The sequence below is a fragment of the Salmo trutta genome, chromosome 4 (genome assembly GCF_901001165.1).
Source record: "Salmo trutta chromosome 4, fSalTru1.1, whole genome shotgun sequence".
Classification (NCBI taxonomy): Eukaryota; Metazoa; Chordata; class Actinopteri; order Salmoniformes; family Salmonidae; genus Salmo; species Salmo trutta.
The window spans coordinates 68,334,679-68,360,144 of NC_042960.1; the positions used below are offsets into that span (position 1 = coordinate 68,334,679).

General features: G+C 43.1%; 1 protein-coding gene and 1 long non-coding RNA gene across 2 annotated transcripts; both read left to right on the forward strand.

Moving 5' to 3' along the window:
* The first annotated feature begins 1,149 nt into the window (after positions 1 to 1,149).
* On the forward strand, positions 1,150 to 7,162 carry LOC115191466 (tripartite motif-containing protein 16-like). Its single transcript, XM_029749312.1, has 6 exons — positions 1,150 to 1,977; positions 2,399 to 2,494; positions 5,613 to 5,846; positions 6,066 to 6,225; positions 6,351 to 6,410; positions 6,647 to 7,162. The coding sequence occupies exons 1-6, from the start codon at positions 1,396 to 1,398 to the stop codon at positions 7,156 to 7,158; spliced, it is 1,644 nt and encodes a 547-aa protein (XP_029605172.1). The 5' UTR covers positions 1,150 to 1,395; the 3' UTR covers positions 7,159 to 7,162.
* Positions 7,163 to 7,770: 608 nt separating this feature from the next.
* LOC115191488 (uncharacterized) lies at positions 7,771 to 25,289 on the forward strand. The gene is made up of 2 exons (XR_003877693.1): positions 7,771 to 7,867; positions 25,229 to 25,289. It is a non-coding gene; the product is annotated as an uncharacterized LOC115191488 (long non-coding RNA).
* The last annotated feature ends 177 nt before the right edge of the window (positions 25,290 to 25,466 follow it).

Consider the following 25,466-nt stretch of genomic DNA (forward strand, 5'->3'; position numbering starts at 1 on the left):
AACCAAATGTTGTAGGCAGAGTGCAAAAAGAGCTTCTGGGTAGGGGCAGCGTCCTGTTGTTGAGATAGAAGTCACGATAACAGCTCAGCATTAGGGTTGACCACTGAGATGTGTCAGTTCTCAGAAACATGTTCCTAGAACTCAAACCACGCCCTGACCACACCGAGAGTTTCAACTAATAGCTGAGCAGCATGATTCAGCTTAACCCCTGAAATGAGCCTTTTGCAAACTGCTTGTGTAAGATGGTGACACTTGAATCTCATGTAAAAGAGTGTCTATATAAGAGAGCTGTTGTTCCTGAATCATTGGTCTCTCTACCATGCACCCTGAGTGATGGTTGACCTCATGTCTCCACATATTAATACAGCTGTTGTTGAAAGATTCTTCAGTCTCTCCCCTTTCTGGTTAGAATTTCTACAACACATTTTTATGCCTCTGCGTGCAGTTTTTAAGAGACCGCCTGTGATTATGCTCTGAGGAGAGCTAGGTATTTTATTTAGTATTTTGAAATCCTTTTGAAAGTGATTTGTAAACATTTCTTTAAAATAAAACTCCATGACATTTTCCTGTTTAAACCAGTCCTTTACCTCCATTGTCCTGGTCCTGAAAACACCCTAAAGACAAGAGTATTCTACTACCAGGGATGGACAGAAATTACTACATACAAATACAATATTCAGATACAAAATACCATAAACATCAATGTATCAAATTAAACTACTAAATACTTGCATTTTGTAATGTATATAATTACATGTAATATATTTAATTTTATATACAAAATATATTTGGAAGTGTCCGGCCCGTACAGCAACAAGATTCTCAGTAACGGTTAAAAAAACGTTTTTCTTTCTTGTTGACAGTGATACTGTATGTTGTTATCTACCTTAGTTGAGCAAGTCACTCTGGCGAAGCTAAATTACTAAAATATGAATGTATATGTGATAATTAACATACCAAATAAACTGCAAAGCACACTGGATATTATTATTGGTCTTGTTTCGGGACAGAGCTCATTAGAATAATACTCAACATGCTTTGCATATTATTAATTTTACATTTACATTTTAATCATTTAGAAGACACTCTTATCCAGAGAGACTTTCAATTAGTGCCGTCATCATAAGACAGCTAGGTGACAAAACAATATATTACTAACGTATCAAGTACATTTTCCCTCAACAAAGTATTTATCAACATACTTCCTTATCAAAGAAAGTCATACCTCCTTATCAAAGAAACCACACCCCCTCTACATACAGATTACACAGTCCAGTAGGAAACCACTCCCTGTCCTCTGGTGTAGAGTTACATGAAACACAAAGTCATCTTTCACACTGAACAGAAAGTCATCTTTCACACTGCCATTGCTTAACCTACGGGGAGAGCACCAAAATGGCAGAGAATCAGGAACTGTTCTGTTGCTCCATCTGTCTGGATCTACTGAAGGATCCGGTGACTACTGCCTGTGGACACAGTTACTGTATGGGTTGTATTAAAGAAAGCTGGGATCAGGATGTTCTGAAAGGTGTCTACAGCTGTCCTCAGTGCAGAGAGACCTTTACCCCAAGGCCTGTTCTGAAGAGAAACACCGTTCTGGCTGAAGTGGTGAAGAAACTGAAGAAGACAGGACTCCAGGCTGCTCCCCCTCCTGCTCAGTGCTTTGCTGGACCTGGAGATGTGGCGTGTGATTTCTGCACTGGGACCAGAAAGCAGAAAGCCCTCATGTCCTGTCTGGCATGTCTGGCCTCTTACTGTGAGACTCACCTCCAATCTCACTATGAATCTCCTGCTTTGAAGAAGCACAAGCTGGTCAAAGCCACCGCACAACTACAGGAGAAGATCTGCTCTCATCATGACAAACTGCTGGAGGTTTACTGTCGTACCGATCAGCAGTGTATCTGTTATCTGTGTACAATGGATGAACATAAAGGCCATCATACAGTGTCAGCTGCAGCAGAGAGGACTGAGAAACAGGTAAGACCAGAACAACTTGTTGGTAACTGTCTGATAAACAAAGAATTAAAGATACAGTAGGAACCAAGGCTGTTTGAATATGAGATCATTCAAATGAAATAGATCCACAAATATGAACACAAACCTTGAGTGTATAGATATGTTAACCCAGATTCTCCAAATGTATCACAATTTTTAAAGTCAAACACTATTATCATTCTGAATGGCCTTTTATGAGTCCAAATTCAGTCTCAACCCCTTGATACATGTAGGCCTACCATAAAAACTATAGTCATTCACATAGCAACATAATATAATATTGTAAAGGGACTTCCTCAGGATTGTAGACCTTCCTCTCTACGGGTCCTACGTCACATTACTATACTATTAATCTACTGGACAAATAAAGCTTGATAGCTCATTGAAGAGTGATTCTCCACAGAGGCAGCTGGGGATGAGTCAGCAGAAGGTCCAGCAGAGATTCCAGGAGAGAGAGAAGGAGCTGAAGGAGCTCCGACAGGCTGTGAAGTCTTTCAAGGTGAGTATTGTTGACCAGAGGAGACACACCATTTTACCTGTCTCCTCCAATGAGAGAGAGAGAGAGAGAGAGAGAGAGAGAGAGAGAGAGAGAGAGAGAACCTTCTCCAATCCCACTATGTCTGGACCCCTTTCAGAGAATTGACTGCTTAATGTAACTGATGTGATATGAACCCAGGTCTACCGTGGGACAAACCAACATATTGACCATTACACCAAGAGGATATTCCCTATTGGGCCGACACTGATTTAGGCGGGGCTACCTCATCACGTAAACATGACTGACTCATGTCCCCTATACATTAACATGGAGCTCTCTCTTTCTCTCTCTCTCCATTCAATTCAAAGGTCTTTATTGGCATGGGAAACATATGTTTACATTGCCAAAGCAAGTGAAATAGATAATAAACAACCAGAAATGAACAGTAAACATTACACTCACAAAAGTTTCAAAGGAAAAGAGACATTTAAAATGTTATAATTCAAGTGCATACAGAGAGAGCCGTGCGCCAGACTGAGTTCTGGAGGTGAAATGGAAATGAATGATGGAGAGTTAAGTGAGGTAGAAGGTGTGGAGAAGAGCTCAGAACCAGAGCCTGACATCAATAGACATGATAAAAAAGAATCTGGTGGATCCATACCTTTTGGCAGAACCATTTGTGGTTTCAGGGTGGGTGGGAAAGGAGTTGGGAGCAGTTGAATCAGTGAAGGTAAGTTGGCTTGTGATATTTGTTTGTGTTTCTTCTGACCAGAGAGAGTGGTCGCTCGGTGTCACGCAACTTGGGTCAAGATCTGTTCCTTGTTTTGCTCTCAGGAACAGGGCAGCATTGAAAGGAGTGGCAGGTACTAAGTTTATGGTCATGTTGCAGCAGTTTGTAGGAGGGAGATTCCAAGATGTGGGAAGTGTGCAGGAGGTCATGGGATAGAGGATTGTGCAGTTTCGGTGGATAAGGTTGGGTGTGTCAACTGTAGGGATGCCCATGTTGCTGGGGATCAGAGGGGTCTGGTGAGAGAGAGGCAGGTTGAGGTGGCTAGAGTCAGAGTAGTGGAGAAGTTGTTGTATGTAGAGGCAGTGAAGAAAGTAGAGGAGGATGGGTCAAGGGTGATGTATCCTGAGAGGATCCCTGTGCCAGTACAGAGGGATAGGCCAACGAGTGATATATGCTTCTGTAAGGTTGGCTTCTTAGAGTTCATAGCAATGGTTATCAACTGTACCTCAGAAATGGATGTAAATCACAGACAATAGATGTTGTGGTGGCAGCTGCAGAGAAGTATTTGGTCATATGAGATTTGACTTCAGAAGAGTTCCAGGGTGTGTTGAGTGGTGGTGTCCCGTCCTCCCAGGTCGTTGGCATGGTGCAGGAGCAGATAGGATCAAAGTAGTGGAATGGGGTAGTGGGTTTTAATGAGTGTAGGGTTAGTTGGCATGGTGCAGGAGCAGATAGGGTCAAAGTAGTGGAATGGGGTAGTGGGTTTTTAATGAGTGTAGGGTTAGTTGGCATGGTGCAGGAGCAGATAGGGTCAAAGTAGCGGAATGGGGTAGTGGGTTTTTAATGAGGGTTAGTTGGAATGGTGTTTTTTTATTAGAAAAATATGAGATGTTCCTTTTCCCATTTTGTATGACAAAGTAAAATAGATTTATATTATTGTCCAGTTGGGGGCGATAATTCAACATAATGGATGCCAACCGCCGTTAAACTCCAAAGAAGAAGAAACGTTATATTATGTCTATGTACAGTGTTGTAACGATGTCTCTCTCTCTCTCATTCCATCACTTTCGTGGTAGTTGGTTGTGTGGGTCTCTGGTTATGAATGGGGTGCTGACAGACAATCGTTGATGGATATTTATAGAGCTCTGATCAGGACGACAATTGATTACAGGTGTATAGTTTATGGAACAGCGGCAAAGACTTAAGCTGGACAGAATCCAGTATATAGCTTTAAGGATATGTATTGGTGCATTTAAATCAACATCTGTATGTGTCTTACTAGTGGAGGCAGGTGAGATGCCTTTGGGTTTACGGCGTAATAAATTGTCATTAGCTTATTGGGTTGAAAGGCTGTGAGGTTGAACATCCCACTGCTACTGATCTAGATGACTGTTGGGAATATACTAGTAGACAAGGCAGTGGTTTTGTTTGGAAAGTTGTAGGTATCAATGTTATTATGGAGAAATGAGAGAATGGGTGTAGTAGTGAGATTCTGCTGGGTCCCAGCACATTCAGGTGTGGAAGGGAATGAAATTGTAGACCAGTTATCTAAAACAGCTTTAAAACAAGATATAATATATATTAATGTTCCACTGGGTAGAGGTGAGGACAAATGTAAGATCAGAGCCATTTTGATAGATGTGTGGCAGAAGAGATGGGACTCTGATCACAAGGGACGGCATTTATATGTCCTCTAAAGATCGGTGGACCAAGATTCAAAGGTCAGATTAGGAAGGAAGAGGTGGTGTTTACTCGATTGTGTTTAGGACATTGTACATTGAACTGGTCCTTTCATCTGGTTGGCAGCATGTGAATGGTTTGTGTCTGGAGGGTATTGTCAATGAAACGGTGGAGCATGTGTTGTTATATTGTTGTAAGGATGTTGAAGAGAGGGAAAGATTGAAGTGTAGGGTCATTGAGGTTGGATGGGGTTGGGGGGGTTGGAAGGGATTTGGGGGATGGGGGAGGGTCTATTAGAAGTTAGTAGGGCTCTTTTTTATTTTCTCAGAAGTACTGAGTTAGGTAGGAGGATTTAGAAATGTGCTGCCATCTATTGGAATTATCAGTACTGAATAAAGTGTATATCCTTACTAAAGTAGTAATTACTCAGAATTGCAAAATATAAAGTTTTATAGTTCATCTTATAACTAACAGCTGGGTCTAGCTCTGCTCTGGGGCAGGCTACTGGAGGGGGGACCAGGAGGGAGGAGAGTAGAGCAGGACCAAGCGGTGTTCTGTACCTGACTGTCCAGGAGGGGGGACAAGGCCTGGTGGACATGGAGAGCAGGGTGGCAGTGTTCTGACTCAATGAGGTGCAGAGGCTACTGTACCTACTGTCTCTCTCTCTCTCTCTCTGTTTGTCTCTGTCTCTCTCCTGCTCTCTCTCTGTCTCTCGCTCTCTCTTAACAGCGCTCTGCACAGGCAGCAGTGGAGGACAGTGATCAGATCTTTAGTGAGCTGATCCGTTCCATTGAGAGAAGGAGCTCTGAGGTGAAGGAGCTGATCAGAGCCCAAGAGAAGGCTCAAGTGAGTCAAGCTGAAGGACTCCTGGAGCAACTGAAGCAGGAGATAGCTGAGCTGAGGAAGAGAAGCACTGAGCTGGAGCAGCTCTCACACACAGAGGATCACATCCATTTCCTCCATGTAACTAAACTGCCTTGTTACATGTGATATGAAATTAACTTACTGTGAAACTATTCATCTCAATCATTATGTTGTCCTCTCTCTCTCTCTCTCTCTCTCTCCTGTCTGTCTCTCTGTCCTTGTCTTTCCCTCTCTCTGTCCGTCCCTCTCTCTCTCTCTCTCTCTCTATGTCCGTCCCCCTCTCTCTCCCTCTGTCTCTCCCTCTCTCTCTCTCTCCAGAGTTATCAGTCTCTCTCCAGTATCAGTGTATCTTCAGACTTACCCAGCATCGTTGTCCGTCCTCTTCAGCACTTTGGAGATGTGAGTAAGACTGTGTCTGAACTGAGAGAGAAACTAGAAGACTTTCTTAAAGGAGAATGGACCAAGATCTCCACTACAGGTGTGTTGAAAACAATAAGAACATCAACTTTAGACCATTGAAAGTTCCCTCCTAGTCATATACATGTGGAATATGGTATGATGATAACATTCCCTCTCTCTGTCAATGTGTTTGTGTGTCTGTAGTGAATATAGTGGATGTTGTACTGTCTCCAAAGCCCAAGACCAGAGAACAGTTGTTACAATGTGAGTCTCTTTATTGTGAAGTAACTAACAGTCTCTTTTTACTGCCACTCCTAACAATCCCTCTAGAAATATATAGCAATAGTAGATCTAATCAAAGACTGGGTATCTATCTGACTCCTCATATTTCTCTGATTTGATCTCTGCTGTGCTCTAATCAAAGACAGGGTAGATACAGTATCTGACTTAACTTATTGTTCTGACTCCCCTCATTGGTCTCTGCTCTGCTCTTCTCCCAGACTCCTGTCAACTCACACTGGACCCAAACACAGCATGCACATACCTCTCTCTGTCTGAAGGGAACAGAAAGGTGACCTATACAGACCAAGTCCAACCATATCCTGACCATCCAGACAGATTCACCAACTACTGGCAGGTTCTGTGTAGAGAGGGTCTGTCTGGACGCTGTTACTGGGAGGTGGAGTGGAGTGGGGAGTGGGTTTATACAGCAGTCTCATATAAAGACATCAGCAGAACAGAGAGAGGTGGTGGATTTGGATACAATAACAAGTCTTGGAGTTTACTGTACTATAGAGGTGGTTATTGTTTCAGACACAATAACGTTGAGACTGAAGTATCAGGCTCTCAGTCCTCCAGAGTAGGAGTGTACCTGGATCACAAGGCAGGTACTCTGTCCTTCTACAGTGTCTCTGACACAATGACCCTCCTCCACAGAGTCCAGACCACATTCACTCAGCCCCTCTATCCTGGGTTTTGGCTTACTGGTACTGTTGAGCTTGTTAAACTGTAGAAGGGTCCACATAGATACTAGTCATGCTGGTGGTGATGGTCCCCAGATGTGATGATTCATTCTACTCTGTTTTATCTACAATGATTTAACTGATTTGATCTTCAGATGTTATGAATTAAAATTCAATGTATTCATATTTTTTTAAGTGCAATGTTTGATCTTGTACATTTCCATGAATCATGATGTATGGTGTTGATGTATATTGGTTGTCATTCAGAACCATTGATATGTTTTCTCAGTTGGTTCTCTGTCTCTATGTAATTCTCCTCAGTATCATTGATCAGCTTGTAGGCTCGGCCCTAATTGATGTGTTCTCTGTCACCTGGAGCTGCATGGAAAATGGTCCAGGAACAAAAGGACAATTCAGGACTAGTCAGCCCACTACAAGCTGGAATCACTTACTTTCTACTAAGGTATATGGTCTGGTTTCCCAGACACAGATTAATCCTAGTCCTGGACTAAAAAGTTTGTTCAATGTAGATGTCCAGGAAACCGGCCTTAAATGTGTCATCTTTCATCCTCCCATACTGCTCAGTCCAGCAACATTAAACCTGTCCAGCAGTTGGTGCTATTGACCAAACAATAAAACCAGCAGATATCTAGACTTGCCACTCAGTATATCAGTAATGTTCAGAATAGTACTTTAATATCATTGGAGATTGATGGTCTTTTTAATCCACTATCCAGAGTCAGGAACAGATGAAGTTAGGTCTGCTACTGTTCAGTGATTAAATATGATTTATGGTGATGGGAAATAAAAAATACAACACTAAACTTCATCTAGAAATAGTTTCTTTGTTATTTATTCCAAGGTGTGTCTTTAACTTGTAAATGGATTGTGTGGAGGTGAGCTAGTGGTGTGGCTGATAGAATAGAATGAAAAGGGAGGAGGGGAGGAAGAGGGGAGGAGTGAAGGGCTGTTCAAGAAACCAGATGAGGAAGAGAAAGATGTTCAGGGGAATTACTGTCTCTGTTCCAAATGGTTCCCTACTCCCTACGTAGTGCACTACGGTGCTTCTGACCAGGTCTAAAGTAGTGTTCTACATAGGGAATAGGGTGTAGATTTATTACAATATCATGCTTTAGTGTTTGGCACAAAATAATATTAGATCTCCACCCTCCCACTTCATGTCTGTCATCCCCCAGTTCTGTTAAGACTTCCTCTCATTGAACTGGGCCTCAATCTAAATTGTCACTTTGTATTGATAGTCCATACAGGGCTTTACTATGGTTCTACATACAGTATCTGTATTGATAGTCCATACTGGGCTTTACTATGGTTCTACATACAGTATCTGTATTGATAGTCCATACTGGGCTTTACTATGGTTCTACATACAGTATCTGTATTGATAGTCCATACTGGGCTTTACTATGGTTCTACATACAGTATCTGTATTGATAGTCCATACTGGACTTTACTATGGTTCTACATACAGTATCTGTATTGATTGTCCATACTGGACTTTACTATGGTTCTATATACAGTATCTGTATTGATAGTCCATACTGGACTTTACTATGGTTCTACATACAGTATCTGTATTGACAGTCCATACTGGGCTTTACTATGGTTCTACATACAGTATCTGTATTGATAGTCCATACTGGACTTTACTATGGTTTTACATACAGTATCTGTATTGATTGGTAAGTATGTTAATATCTCCAAAGTGGTCTGAAATCAAGATGACTGCAGGTCTCAATCCCAAACTAATGGGGTGAAATGGCTCCATCTAATAAGATGGTATTTAGAGGTATGGAGAAAACTAGTTGGACAAACTTTACTATTGGGGAGAACAAATTCTATTAACATACATACAGGGCATTCAGAAAGTATTCAGACCCCTTCCCTTTTTCCACATTTTGTTACGTTACAACCTTATTCTAAAATGGATTTAATAAATCATTTTCCTCATCAATCTACACACAGGGTTTTTGCTGTTGGGGCTAGGGGGCAGTATTGATAATTAAAAAAAAAAATGTACCCATTTGTAACTGCCTCCTACACCATCTCAGAAGCTAGGATATGCATATTATTAACAGATTTGGATAGAAAACACTCTGAATTTTCTAAAACTGTTTGAATGGTGTCTGTAAGTATAACAAAACTCATTTGGCAGGCAAAAACCTGAGAAAAATACAACCAGGAAATTAGAATTTTGTGGCTGTACTATTTTCGAGTCATTGCTAATAGATCACACAGTGACAAAGGATTCATTTCGCACTTCCTACGGCTTCCACTAGATGTCAACGATCTTTATAAAGTTGTTTGAAGCGTCTATGATGAACAGAGACCGGATGACAAGGAAGAGAAGTTGACGTCCCTGGGATGTCGTCACTTCATTATTGTGAAGGCTAAACTTGCCGGGTGTCTAAATAGCTAGCCCGTGATGGCTGGGCTATGATCTTAGAATATTGCAAAATGTGCTTCATCCGAAAAACTATTTTAAAATCGGACATATCGAGTGCATAGAGGAGTAATGTATCTATAAATTTTTAAATAATTGTTATGCTTTTTGTGAACGTTTATCGTGAGTAATTTAGCAAATTGTTAGTAAATTCCCCGGAAGTTTGCGGGGGTATGCTTTTTCTGAACGTCACATGCTAATGTAAAAAGCTGGTTTTTGATATAAATATGAACTTGATTGAACAGACATGCATGTATTGTATAACATAATTCCTAGCTGTGTCATCTGATGAAGATCATAAAAGGTTAGTGCTGCATTTAGCTGTGGTTTAGGTTTTTGTGACATTATATGCTAGCTTGAAAAATGGGTGTCTGATTATTTCTGGCTGGGCACTCTGCTGACATAATCTAATGTTTTGCTTTCGTTGTAAAGCCTTTTTGAAATTGGACAGTGTGGTTAGATTAACGAGAGTCTTGTCTTTAAATAGCTGTAAAATAGTCATATGTTTGAGAAATTGAAGTAATATCATTTCAAACGTTTTAAAAATCGCGCCACAGGATGACACTAGCTGTTACGTAGGTGGGACGAATTCGTCCCGCCTGTCCCATAGAGGATATCCTAGCCTATTGTTCTTAGCACAGCACCCCGTTTATTGCAAAGTGTGATTTCCCAGTAAAGTTATTTTGAAATCTGGCAATGCAGTAGCATTTACGAAATGTTAAACTATAATTCTTTGAATGACAATATTATAATTTACCAATGTTTTCGAATAGTAATTTTGTAAATTGTAACGTTGATTCACCGGAAGCATTTGAGGGGAAAAAAATTCAGAATTTCACCGCTACTGTAAAATGCTGTTTTTGGATATAAATGTGAACTTGATGGAACAAAAAAATGCATGTATTGTATAACATAATGTCCTAGGAGTGTCATCTGAGGAAGATTGTCAAAGGTTAGTGCATAATTGTAGCTGGTTATCTGCTTTTGGTGACGCCTGTCTTTGAATTGACAAAACATTACACACAGCTATTTTCAATGTACTCTCCTAACATAACCTAACTTTATGCTTTCGCCGTAAAGCCTCTTTGAAATCGGACAATGTGGTTGGATTTAGGAGATGTTTATCTTTCAAATGGTGAAAAATAGTTGATTGTTTGAGAAATTGAAATTATTAGATTCTTGCAGTTTTGAATTTCCCGCCATGGTCTCTTGACAATAAATCCCAATACCGGGATCAGATCCCCAACAGGTTTTAAAGTAACCACTGTGAAATACACAGAACATAATAAAAAGTATGAAACACATATAGTATATACGGTGAGTGAAGTGAGAAGATAAAACATAGGGATAAAACACAAGCTGTGTAGAGAAAAACAGCCTCAGGCTACCCAGCCGTGAAATAGGAACTAGTGCTGAGGATAGAGTACAATAGGACCAAAACAATCATTAACCATAAGATAGGATATGGTGAGTAAATAAATAAACATAAGAAGGATAGACATCACAAAGAATGAAATCAAAAGGAAAAGAAGATAGCAAGGAGGATTTAATAAATTATAGCTAAGCTGTAGACAATCGATAAAATGAATACAACACCAGTAGAGATATTAGGGACTAGACACCCCCTAAGTAAAGAGGAGATAATAAAATCTCTATGAAATGGGAAAAACACACAAGAAAATTAAACACCAAATGGTCTGCAGTGGGAACATTGGATGTCTCTGTGTGTGAGGAAATGGAAACTCTGATAAAGAACTGGAAACCCAAGGACAAGAAACAAAAAAGGAAAAATAAATGAGAAAGAGAAAATGAAATAGTGAAAATGTTTAACCCTCCCGTTGTCCTCCCATTCTGCCTACTCCCCGTGTCCCCGGCGGGTCACCCTGTCCCGTCTCGGCTAAAGGCCCAGAGGGCACAAGTGTGACAGTACGCATGCGAACAGCCTTTGCAGATGTATTTCTTACACCTGCAGCACGCCGTGTGTGTCTTGGCTTTCTTCTTGGGTGGGCAGAGCTGACACCTCTTCCTCTTACTCGCCACTAGCGGGGCGGCGGCCGGGCCAGTGGCATCCGGGCCAGCGGCGTGCTCCCGGGCTCGCGGAGGAGCCGCGCCGTCGTCCGCACTCTGCAGGACTTTGACAAGCGCGGACGCGGCTTCGGTGCGGGGGAGACGCTGCCTTCTTTCTATCAAGGGCTTGACAAGCGCCTTTCCCAGCTGCTCCAGGAACACCCTCCTCTTGTTCCGCTTCCGAGGCATCCAGTCGGGCTTGATCTCTCGCCATATGACAAAGGCGTTGTAGGAGGACACGTCGAGGATGTTGTGGAAGATGACAAAGGGCCAGCGGGCAGTCATCCGTCTGCAGCTGTAGGTGCCGACCACCTTGTCTAGGTTGTCCACGCCGCCCTTGTTGTAGTCTAGGATGAGAGCCGGCTTCCGGTCGTGGTGATCGCTAACGTCGGCCTCCGTGTGCAGCGTGCTCAGGAGTAGCACGTTCTTATTTCTCTTTGCCAGGTAGGACACCAGAGTGGCGGTGGGCGTGAAGGCGAACCTGGAGGACGAGACCTGTCTGCCCTTTGACTGGAACAGCGCGGGAGGGAGCTCGGGCTTGTTCTTTCGCACCGTGCCGACCATGGTGAGGTTCCTCTCGAGGAGCCGCTGTCCGAGTTCGAGCCAGCGATGAAGAAATTTTCGGAGGTGAAGTTGTGACCACCCGGCAGCCCCTGCGTGAGATCGAGGAATACGCGTGCGCCCTGGTTCTTCTCGGGGGCTCCGCCGGCCGCCTTACCGGTGTAGACTTGCATCTTCCAAGCGTAGCTGGACTTGACGTCGCAGGCCACCCACGACTTGATGCCGTATTTGGCCGGCTTGCTGGGGATGTACTGTTGGAAAGGACAGCGCCCTTTTGGGAGAGGGAGAGGAAGGAGATTAGCGGCGGCGTCATCGACGACGCTGCTACTGATGCTGATGCTGCTGACGCTACCCCTCTATACTACCGCTGGCTCATCATTGGGGCGCACAGCGTTTGTTACACGCTGCCGCTGCTGCTGCTACTGCTGCTGCTGATGCTGCTGCTGACGCCACCTCTCTAAACTACCGCTGGCTCATCATTGGGGGCGCACGGCGTTTATGTTACACGCTGATGCTGCTGATACTGCTGTTGCTGATACTGATGATGCTGATGATGCTGCTGCTGCTGACGCTACCTCTCTAACCTACCACTGGCTCATCATTGGGTGCGCACGGCGTTTATGTTACACGCTGACGCTACCTCTCTATAGTACACGTACGTACGTACAGATACACACAGACACACACAGACAGTAACTCTGAACGGGACCAGTTGATCGTCCACCGTCAAGTCGGACCCCGGGTTGTAGAGGGCCGGCAGCCGCTCCTCCCACAGGTCCCAGACCTCTCTTATGGCCGCCAGTCTGTCGGTGGCGAGTCTCGCGGGTCTCGACCGGCGGTCGTCGAATCGCAGCAGCCTCGAGTACTTGTGAAAGACCTTGAGCGGCATGGTGGCTCGGAACACGGTCCTGCCGCTCTCCGCGTCCCACAGGCTGGCCGCGGCCTCGCCCCGGGACCTGTAGACGCCCGCTAGGATTAGAAGCCCTAGGTAGGCGCGCAGGTCGGTGGAGTCCATGGGTCGCCAGCCGTCGCCGTATTTTCTCACCCCCTGCAGATTTGTCATGTCCACAATGATCCTTTCTATCGCCGGCGTGACAAACAGCCGGAAGGTGGACTCGATGTCGAGCGCGCGCGACGCGGCGTAGGCCATGGGGCCAGGCGTCACCGCGGGCCGGGGTGGCGGACGGCGCGGGGCAGGTCCGGGCCACAATAGGCCACGGAAGACCATTTGATTTTGCCGTTTTTTGACAGCAACGTCTCCCTTCGGGCTTGGCCGGCCGCCGCCGCCGTGTACTCTCGCTCTGGCTCTGGCTCTCTGTCTCACTCTCAGGCAGCGGCCGTGTCTCCCTCTCACTCTCCCTCTCGCTCTTCCTCCTCCTCCGAAGAGGAGCACGACCGCAAGGCCGAGTCGTCCGCGTCATGTTCGGGGTCGTATTCCTCGCCGTCGTTGTCTTCCGAAACGTCCTCCTCTTCGGAATCGCAGAAGTCTTCTTCGTCTTCTCCGTCGACACTGGAGGTTATCTGTTCCAGGACCTGAGCCGCACTGAAACCGGGACTGCGAGGCGGCGGCGGCCTCATGCTCGGCGGGGTCGTATTCCTCGCCGTCGCCCTCATCGTCGTCCTCATCGTCGTCCTCCTCATCCTCTTTTTCTTCTTCTTTTTCTTCTTCTTCTTCTTCTTCTTCCTGACAATATTAGTAGCCTCTCTACGGCCGGCCGACAGCGGCCACTGCCCTCTTGAACGGCCGCTGCCCTCTTGCACACTGACGCACCGCAGCTCCCAGGGGGTCGCTCTGACCCGGCCAACGGAAGGGGGGTTATAACATACACATTTCTAACGCTGCGCCCGGCCCAGGGGTTCGCTCTGACCCGGCCTGGACAATGGCAGGGGGGTTATAACATACACATTGCTAACGCTTCCCCCGGGGTCGCTCTGACCCGGCCTGGACAACTGCAGAGGGGGTTATAACATACACATTGCTAACACATTGCCGGGCCCGGGGTCTCTCTGACCCGGCTTAGACAACTGCAGAGAGGGGTTATAACATACACATTGCTGACACATGGCCGGCCCAGGGGGTCGCTCTGACCCGGCCGAGACAACGGGAGGGTTATTACATGTATTTGTTATACCACACTACCACCAGGTGTATACCACTGGAACGTCCTGCCCCAGAACTCACACGCGCCACATTCCGACCAAGGGCCCTGTTCGCGAACAGCCAGGTGGCCCCGTAATCAACTATCTATTTCTAAAAGTATTCTAAAACTATATAAATAACATATCTGTTGGTTAGGAACACTGTGTCTGGTGAGTGTGATAGTAGTATTCCTGACCGTCCTGTCACCCGGTGTGTTTGGAAATGTACCTTCCCCTCGCTCCCCCCTACTGTTGGTTTAATGTCCTGCTTTATCCAATGTAGGTAATAGTTGCTGCACCTCACCCCAATGTCTATTGGGTTGTGTCTCGTACACACTGTCCTCCTATTCCCTGCCTAACTATCTGTGTCTATAATATATGCACCTGACTTAGGCTACAATATGCTATTCTGTCTCAGTGTCACAGAGTGCATTTGGGAGTTTTGCTTGCTAGGACTGACTAATTCACCATGTCTGTCAGGGGTATGTGCTACATTTCTCCCTCCCAATGTAAACACTAAGTTATACCTGCAATAGGGTTGGGAAAGTGATGCATAGTGCTACCACTCGTCTCTGTAAGTGCTGGGAGGGCATATTCCTATGTGGGATATGAAACACTGTGAGGTATGCCTTGCAAAGTAATGAGTGAAAGATGTAGGGGAAGAGATGAATAGTCAATGTAACAACGTGTGTGCATATACACACTTCAGTGGACTGTGTAAATGGTGACCTTCTTGTGCAACAGGGCAGGGTTCTCTATCTATACGTGCCTTTGATTACATCTCAGTCGCTACTATGGCAGATGGGGACCCTGGAAACCATTATTTCTACACATCATATTCAACGGTCGACTCAGCCGAAAGCGCTGATACCATTTCAACTCAGGAGTCGTATCTACAGGACGGCTGTGTGTGTGTGTGTGTGTGTGTGTGTGTGTGTGTGTGTGTGTGTGTGTGTGTGTGTGTGTGTGTGTGTGTGTGTGTGTGTGTGTGTGTGTGTGTGTGTGTGTGTGTGTGTGTGCGTGCGTGCGTGCGTTTGTGCGTGCGTGCGTGCGCGTGTGTGTGCTTTATCAAATGGTTTAAGCTTATTCATTGCTTTCAATGTGTCTGTTACTGTTACCTGCTGGGGGTCTGGTGCTTTGCTGCACTATTTATTCCCTTCCAGAGACACTGATGCCTCACACACACACACACACACACACACCGCTTATCTCCTGTACAGAGATTAGATATTGTAAAGGCAGGGCCAGGCCAGGTGCCATGAGGCTGAGAGAGGGAGGCATTTAATCACACACTAATGCCTTGGCTCCAGAGACACTGATGCCTCACACACACACACACACACATATAGCAAACTAGGTTACTGATTAGAAGATGGCCTATGTGGGGAGAAGACAATTCGACTCACTCCGTGTCTCTAAGTAAAGGAAATATGGCAACTGGCCTCAGAAGTGGTGGGGTTCCGTCTCTAAAGAGCAGCTAATATCATCCCTAAATAGACCCGAAGTCACTGTAGGAGCTGTTGCCATCACGGCCTACTCTGGTGAGATGCAGGGAGGTGGGGGGCTTTCAACGGGCAGTTCCCCAAGGTCATCAAAGCACATTGAAGTTATACAGGACCTAGAAAAGATGGAAGACGAATACCCCATAGCCAGCTGCAGCGATCTGTTATATGGATGAAGAGGAATGTGGATACCTCTTCGAAATTGTAACAGCAAAAGGACAACCATACAAGGTCACGTTTGATAATTCGGGGTTTGTGCTTGATACAGATATACACTTTAACTCAATGACAAGTTTGCTGGACCATATGACAACGGTTGTAAAAGTGTCCTTTGTACCAAGACCCTTTCCTATAGCACAGGACCTGTGCATGAGCACGATGAATGTAACAAGAGGGCGAAGGAGGAGACCAGTGGAGACAAGTGGCGATCAACCCAGTCTCAAACGGTCCATACAGACTAGCCCCTATGACCAATCCTCCAGTTAGTCACTTCTATTATAGGTTGCTCAATCTATGTCAATACAATACAAACCTGTTATGTTTAATAACATGAATGTATTCATAAGCTATGCACCACACCTAGTTTAATTAAATATATCCCAACAATCCCCCTTTTCGCTGGGCGTGGAACTTCAAACCCACACATGAGGAAAGCCAAATACTTCACACGAGATAAAAAGATAGAAAAAACAAAGCAAGCGTTTTTCTTCTCCCCCTGTTCCTTTTCCGAGGTCGTGTCATCAACTCTGCCCTGCTCATTCAGAAAGTGTTTATGGCTGGGCCTGCTCATTCAGCCGTGTCTGTATTATCTAACACGAGTCCCTTCATGGCACAATATCTTGGTTATTCATCTGTGGCCTGTTACTCAACCGCTCGTGTGTATTCAACCTAGGGGTGCTAGCAACCCATTTACCACTTAGCATAATGTGGCTCTCTCGGGAGATGTTCACCCGAACCCAGTCAATGACAGACTGAGAGCATTTTGGTTCTGGGACTATGAACTGGACGGAGCTACCCTCATGTATACAATGGGAGCTCTGTTGTCTAACTGTGCCTGGCTCAAATTTACTCCCACCCACCCTCTCTCTCTCTCTTCCAGATCTGGAGTATTCTTCCAAGCAAGCCTGTCTACCCAACCAACTATCACAGGAAAGCAGTTAAATAGCAAGGTCTGTTCCTAGGATATGAACACACTTAGCCTGTCTCAGCACTGGGAGGAACAGCAAGTGTCTATTGGAAATGGCTGGAATGGAAGTGGCATATGGAAACTGGCCTCTATTGGATAGATCATGGCTTTCATTTGTAGAGTCACTGGGTGACAACTGGTGGGGTTCTGTGTCTGAGCAACAAATGACATCTTTCCTGAATAGACCCGATGTGAATGCTGGAGCTTTTGCCATATCGGAAAACTGTGGAGCGGTGCCCGGAGGAGTGTGTTCATGTATGATGAAGACAGATGATTATGTTATTATCTCATTCGCCATATATGTCATATATATATATTTTTTTTTTATTTCACCTTTATTTAACCAGGTAGGCAAGTTGAGAACAAGTTCTCATTTACAATTGCGACCTGGCCAAGATAAGCAAAGCAGTTCGACAACATACAAAAACACAGAGTTACACATGGAGTAAAACAACATACCATCAAAGATGCAGTAGAAAAAAATAAGACTATATACAATGTGAGCAAATGATGTGAGATAAGGGAGGTAAAGGCAAAAAAGGCCATGGTGGCAAAGTAAATAAAGTATAGCAAGTAAAACACTGGAATGGTAGTTTGTAGTTTGAAGAAAGTTCAAAGTTAAAATATAAATAATATGGTGCAAAGGAGCAAAATAAATAAAATAAATAAATACAGTAGGGGAAGAGGTAGTTGTTTGGGCTAAATTATAGATGGGCTATGTACAGGTATATGTCATAGGAGGCTGTTACAAAAGTACCGACTTCCTAAAATGGGAATACAGTCAACCTGCAAACATTATAGAGGACATGATTGCAAAATACCCAGGAGGGTACCTGATAGCTAGACCGAGATCCATACCTGGTGGTCAAAGTGAGTTCCCTTGCATACGTGTAGTGGAAGAGATGCATACCATGATACAGTCACTAAAAAGTGCATGGTGGGGACTGTATTTTGGGCAGTCAACAAATGGAAGGTCCTCAGGGTCATGTGAGCACACTGCCTTGTTAAACAACCTAAAAAGTATGCAAATAGAAAAAAGCAATCCTGCTGCAGCAATATGTTACATGGATGAACACTGCTCTGGATACCTCTTTGACATTGTAACAGGTAAAGGAAAGGGATACAAAGTGATTTTCGACAGGTCTAGGTTTCGATGTGGGGCCAATCTACACTTCTCCAATATACGAGAGTTGATGGACTACATGACAAGGGCTAAGAATGTACTTTTTGTGCCACGACCTTCCCCTTAAAGTGAGTGGAGACAATGACAAGGATGGACTATGATCGAAGGACACAAGAGGGTCCGATGTGCTCAGCACAAGGCTATAGATATGAATAGTGAACTCTTTTCATAACATACTCTATTGTAAGCTATTGTATAATTATTGTATAATGCCATTCCAGCTAGCATTTAGTTTGTCTTCACATGAATAAACCAAATGAATGATCAGTCAGGGAGATGTGTCTTGTGCCTTTATTCAATATATTTGTGAAACATTACTGTATAACATAGACCACCTGTACATATCACACAATTGCTGAAAACCTGTTATGGATAGGGGGCAGTATTTTCACGGCCGGATAAAAACGTACCCGATTTAATCTGATTATTACTCCTGCCCAGAAACTAGAATATGCATATAATTATTAGCTTTGGATAGAAAACACTCCAAAGTTTCTAAAACTGTTTGAATGGTGTCTGTGAGTATAACAGAACTCATTTGGCAGGCCAAAACCTGAGAAGATTCCAAACAGGAAGCGCCCTCTCTGACCTTTTGTTGGCCTTCTTGATCATCTCTATCCAAAACAGGGGATCTCTGCTGTAACGTGACACTTCCTACGGCTCCCAAGGGCTCTCAGAAGGCGGCAAAAAGCTGAATGGTGGCTTTGCAGGCCATGGCTGAAAAACATTAACGCATTTAGATAGTGGTCGATCAGAGAACAGAGACTGGAGGCGCGTGCACGAGGAGACCCCATGTTTTTATTCTTTTGTCTTTGAACAAAAGCAATGACTCCCGGTCGGAATATTATCGCTTTTTTACGAGAAAAATAGCAAAAAAATAGATTTTAAACAGCGGTTGACATGCTTCGAAGTACGGTAATGGAATATTTAGAATTTTTTTGTCACGAATCGCGTCGGCCGCGTAACCCTTCGTCACCCTTGGATAGTGTCTTGAACGCACGAACAAAACACCGCTATTTGGATATAACTATGGATTATTTTGAACCAAACCAACATTTGTTATTGAAGTAGAAGTCCTGGGAGTGCATTCTGATGAAGAACAGGAAAGGTAATCAAACTTTTCTAATAGTAAATCGGAGTTTGGTGAGGGTCAAACTTGGTGGGTGTCAAAATAGCTAGCCGTGATGGCTGGGCTATCTACTCAGAATATTGCAAAATGTGCTTTCACCGAAAAGCTATTTTAAAATCGGACACCTCGATTGCATAAAGGAGGTCTCTATCTATAATTCTTAAAATAATTGTTATGTTTTTTGTGAACGTTTATCGTGAGTAATTTAGTAAATTCACCGGAAGTGTTCGTTGGGAATGCTAGTTCTGAACGTCACATGCTAATGTAAAAAGCTGGTTTTTGATATAAATATGAACTTGATTGAACAAAACATGCATGTATTTGTTAAAGGAATTTATATCTTTGATGATAATAATCAATAATCAATTCGCCTTGACTAATGCCCAAGGTTTGTAAGACAATGGGTTAAAATAATTAGGCACCGACTTTCTGCAAAAGGTTTCTGTAGCTTTATTCATGAGAACGTTCTGCCGTCAGGATAACAAAACAGTCATTATATAGTTCTTGCTTACTTACGCACATGCATTTACACACAATCCGTTGGTGACCTGCAACCCCCATAAACTTCTCACACTGTTAATCACTATCCAGAGCTAAGCCTGTTCTTTTCCCTCAAGGTTAGGAACTCTTTGAAGCTTTTACTCTCTCTCTATACTAATTGCATACACACATTTCTTTTCCTCTCCAGTGGTTCAGGACTTTCCGGAACTAATCAGACTAATCGATCCCTACATTGATCATTACATTGATTATTCTTTAACCATGCTGTATGACTAATAATTCATCATGGTTTATTGATTCATTTACCTTTATTAGATAATTCTCTTATCAATTCCACCCTTAAATGATTCAATAATTCACCATGATATGATCAGATGCTATATGAGAACCCTACTAATCACATGCTATATATAAATACAACAATCATACGCTATATGGAAATACATAATTGTGAAATCACACGCTATATGGAATTTAATTATGATACAAGGATTAAACCAGACTAATACATAATTATTCCTCCTATTCCCATCAATGACAGTCCTAGGCCTCTTTCCAATTATGACAATTCGATTCAGGATTTTCTTCATAATTTTCATTAAAGGAACAGTCTATCAAAACATTGAAAATTCAATCAAAACGTTGAAAATTGTTTCATCAAACATTGGCTCCTCGTTATTGAAAGAGAAGGAGCCATCTTCCTGGCCTGGAGGCCCGCATTCGCCATCCCACTCATCGGAGCTCGGAATCGGTCCATATCTCAGCAACTGCTGCGTCATCGATCTCTCGAGAGTCCTGGTGATTAAACCTCTCACACATGGGACGAGACAACATCCACACAACACAAACACACTCATACAGGTGAAAACAGCCCATAACACAGTTCTTGCAACACATTTCCATTTCCCAAACATGGGATGTGTTCTCAGGAATGTACGTGTATCGCTGAACCTAATCATTCTACCTACACTGCCCTCTTCTGCCAATAACATATCGAGAGTCAGTCTATTTTACCAGGTCATGAGGGGGGTGGTGGATAATTGGTCAGAGAACCTCTTTACTGCATCCCTGTTTTCATTCATGAATCTCTGTTGATTATAAAAGATGTCATTAATCCAATCCACATTTCTATTTATTGTCAACCACCGAAAGAATGTAGTGTTAAAAACCCACTACCCATTCCACTACTTTGACCCTATCTGCTCCTGCACCATGCCAATGACCTGGGAGGACGGGACACCACGACTCAACACACCCTGGAACTCTTCTGAAGTCAAATCTCGTATGACCAAATACTTCTGAAAATCGCGCCACAGGATTCAACTGGCTGTTACGTAGGTGGGACGATTTGGTGCCACCTGCCCTAGAGAGGTTAACGAGAGTCTTGTCTTTAAAATGCTGTAAAATAGTCATATGTTTGAGAAATTAGCATTTCTAAGGTATTTGAATAACACGCCACAGGATTACACTGTTACGTAGGTGGGACAATTTGGTGCCACCTACCCTAGAGAGGTTAACACCTACTGACGACGCATTCAGTGGTTAACACCTACTGACGACACATTCAGTGGTTAACACCTACTGATGACACATTCAGTGGTTAACACCTACTGATGACACATTCAGTGGTTAACACCTACTGATGATGACACATTCAGTGGTTAACACCTACTGACGACACATTCAGTGGTTAACACCTACTGACGACGCATTCAGTGGTTAAAACCTCTTACATCTAGATGTTCCGCTAGCGGAACGTCTGCTCCAATATCCAATGATGGGCGGGGCGCGAAATACAAACTCCTCTAAAATCCGAAAACTTCCACTTTTCAAACATATGACTATTTTACAGCTATTTAACCTCTCTGGGGTATGTGGGACGATTTCGTCCCACCTACGTAACAGCTACTGAAATTCCAGTGGCGCGATTTTTGAATCGTTAGAAATACTATAACTTAAATTTCTCAAACATATGACTATTTTACAGCTATTTAAAGACAAGAATCTCGTTAATCTAACCCCACTGTCCGATTTCAAAAAGGCTTTACAACGAAAGCAAAACATTAGATTATGTCAGCAGAGTGCCCAGCCAGAAAAAATCTGACACCCATTTTTCAAGCTAGCATATCATGTCACATAAACCCAAACAACAGCTAAATGCAGCACTAACCTTTTATGATCTTCATCAGATGACACACCTAGGACATTGTGTTATACAATACATGCATGTCTGTTCAATCAAGTTCATATTTATATCAAAAACCAGCTTTTTACATTAGCATGTGACGTTCAGAAAAAGCATAACCACCGCAAACTTCCGGGGAATTTACTAACAGTTTGCTAAATTACTCACGATAAACGTTCACAAAAAGCATAACAATTATTTTAAGAATTATAGATACATTACCCCTCTATGCACTCGATATGTCCGATTTTAAAATAGCTTTTCGGATGAAGCACATTTTGCAATAATCTAAGTACATAGCCCGGCATTACAGGGCTAGCTATTTAGATACCCACCCAGGTCAGCCTCCACCAAAATCACATTTCCTATAAGAAAAATGTTCTTACCTTGCTTGTTCTTCATCAGAATACACTGCCAGGACTTCTACTTCAATAACAAATGTTGGTTTGGTCCCAAATAATCCATCGTTATATTCCAACAGCGACGTTTTGTTCGTGAGTTCTAGACACTATCAGAATGCTTCTTCACGGTCCCGCGCATGGCGCATTGGCGTGTCAAAAATGTCTAAATATTCCATTACCGTACTTCGAAGCATGTCAACCGCTGTTTAAAACCAATTTTTATGCCATTTATGTCGTAGACAAGTGATAATATTCCGACCGGGAGTATGCATGAGCCTAAACAGCCGAATAAAATTTCTCCTCGGGAGCGACTCGTGCACGCGCCTCATTCAAAGGTCCTCTGAGCATCCACTTACAAAAGGCGATAATCTGTTTCAGCCTGAGGCTCCCTCGTAAACCTTCAGGTTTTTCGCGGGCTCTGAGAGCCTATTGGAGCCCTGGGAATTGTCACGTTACAGCTAAGATCCTTACTTTTCAATAAAAAGATGCAAGACGCACGACTCCTTGTCAGACAGGGTACTTCCTGCTTGAAACCTTGTCAGGTTTTTGCCTGCCATAGGAGTTCTGTTATACTCACAGACACCATTCAAACAGTTTTAGGAAATTCAGAGTGTTTTCTATCCAAACCTGAACAATAATATGCATATTCTAGCTTCTGAGTTGGTGTAGGAGGCAGTTAAAAATGGGAACATATTTTTTCCAAAATTCTCAATACTGCCCCCTAGCCGACAGGTTAAAGACAAGACTCTCCTTTATCTAACCACACTGTCCGATTTCAAAAAGGCTTTACAGCGAAAGCAAAACATTAGATTATGTCAGCAGAGTACCCAGCCAGAAATAATTTACATTTACATTTTAGTCATTTAGCAGACGCTCTTATCCAGAGCGACTTACAGTGGTGAATGCATACATTTCATACAATTTTATACATTTTTTTTTTTTTTCTGTGCTGGCCCCCCGTGGGAATCGAACCCACAACCCTGGCGTTGCAAACACCATGCTCTACCAACTGAGCTACACACCCATTTTTCAAGCTAGCATATAATATCACAAAAAACAAAATCACAGCTAAATGCAGCACTAACCTTTGATGATCTTCATCAGATGACACTCCTAGGACATTATGTTTTACAATACATGCATGTTTTGTTCAATCAAGTTCATATTTATATCAAAAACCAGCTTTTTACCATAGCACATGACGTTCAGAACTAGCATACCCCCCGCAAACTTCCGGGGAATTTACTAACAATTTACTAAATTACTCACGATAAACGTTCACAAAAACATAACAATTATTTTAAGAATTATAGATACAGAATTCCTTTATGCAATCGCGGTGTCAGATTTTAAAATAGCTTTTCGGCAAAAGCACATTTTGCAATATTCTGAGTAGATAGCTCGCCATCACGGGCTAGCTAATTTGACACCCACCAAGTTTGGCGTTCACTAAACTCAGAATTACTATAAGAAAAATTGGATTACCTTTGCTGTTCTTTGTCAGTATGCACTCCCAGGACTTTTACTTCATCCACAAATGTTGTTTTGGTTCAAAATAATCCATAGTTATGTTCAAATATCCTCTGTTTTGTCCATGCGTTCAGGTCCCTATCCGAACGGTGACGCGCGGACGCATGTCGTGACAAAAAAAATCAAAATATTCCATTACCGTACTTCGAAGGATGTCAAACGCTGTTTAAAATCAATTTTTATGCAATTTTTCTCGTAAAATAGCGATAATATTCCGACCGGGAGACGTTGTTTTCGTTCAAAGACTGAAAGAAGAAAATGGACTCTTCACGTGCAAGCGCACACCCGTGTCGTTGTTCTCAGATTGACCACTATCCAAATGCGCTACTGTTTTTCAGCTAGGGACTGCAGAGTCATCATTCAACGTTCTGGCGCCTTCTGAGAGCCTATGGGAGCCTTAGAAAATGTCACGTTGCAGCAGAGATCCTCTGTTTTCGATAAAGGGGCTATAGAAGGCCAAGAAATGGTCAGAGAGGGCACTTCCTGAACAGAACCTTCTCAGGTTTTGGCCTGCCATATGAGTTCTGTTATACTCACAGACACCATTCAAACAGTTTTAGAAACTTTAGGGTGTTTTCTATCCAAATCAAACAATTATATGCATATTCTAGTTTCTGGGCAGGAGTAATAACCAGATTAAATCGGCTACGTTTTTTATCCAGACGTGAAAATACTGCCCCCTACCCAAGAGAGAGATTTAAGGTGTTCATATATGATAAAATACAATGTTTTAATCTTGTACATTTCATGATGTATGGTGTTGATGTATATTGGTTGTCATTCAGAACCATTGATATCTTTCTCAGTTGGTTCTCTGTCACTATGTAATTATCCTCAGTATCATTGATCAGCTTGTAGGCTCGGCCCAAATTGATGTGTTCTCTGTCACCTGGAGCTGCATGGAAATTGGTCTAGGAACAAAAGGACAATTGAGGACTAGTCAGCCCACGACAAGCTGGAATCACTTACTTTCTACTAAAGTATATGGTCTGGTTTCCCAGACACAGATTAATCCTAGTCCTGGACTAAAAAGCATGTTCAATGTAGATGTCCAGGAAACCGGCCCTAAATGTGTCATCATTCATCATCCCATACTGCTCAGTCCAGCAACATTAAACCTGTCCAGCAGGTGGTGCTACTTAACCAAACAATAAAACCAGCAGATATCTTGACTTGCCACTCAGTATATCAGTAATGTTCAGAATAGTACTTTAATAATTGAAGATTGATGGTCTTCTTAATCCACTATCCAGAGTCAGGAACAGATGAAGTTAGGTCTGCTACTGTTCAGTGATTAAATATGATTTATGGTGATGGGAAATAAAAAATACATCACTATACTTCATCTAGTAATAGTTTTCCTTTGTTATTTATTCCAAGGTGTGTCTTTAACTTGTAAATGGATTGTGTGGAGGTGAGCTAGTGGTGTGGCTGATAGAATAGAATGAAAAGGGAAGAGGGGAGGAAGAGGGGAGGAGTGAAGGGCTGTTCAAGAAACCAGATGAGGAAGAGA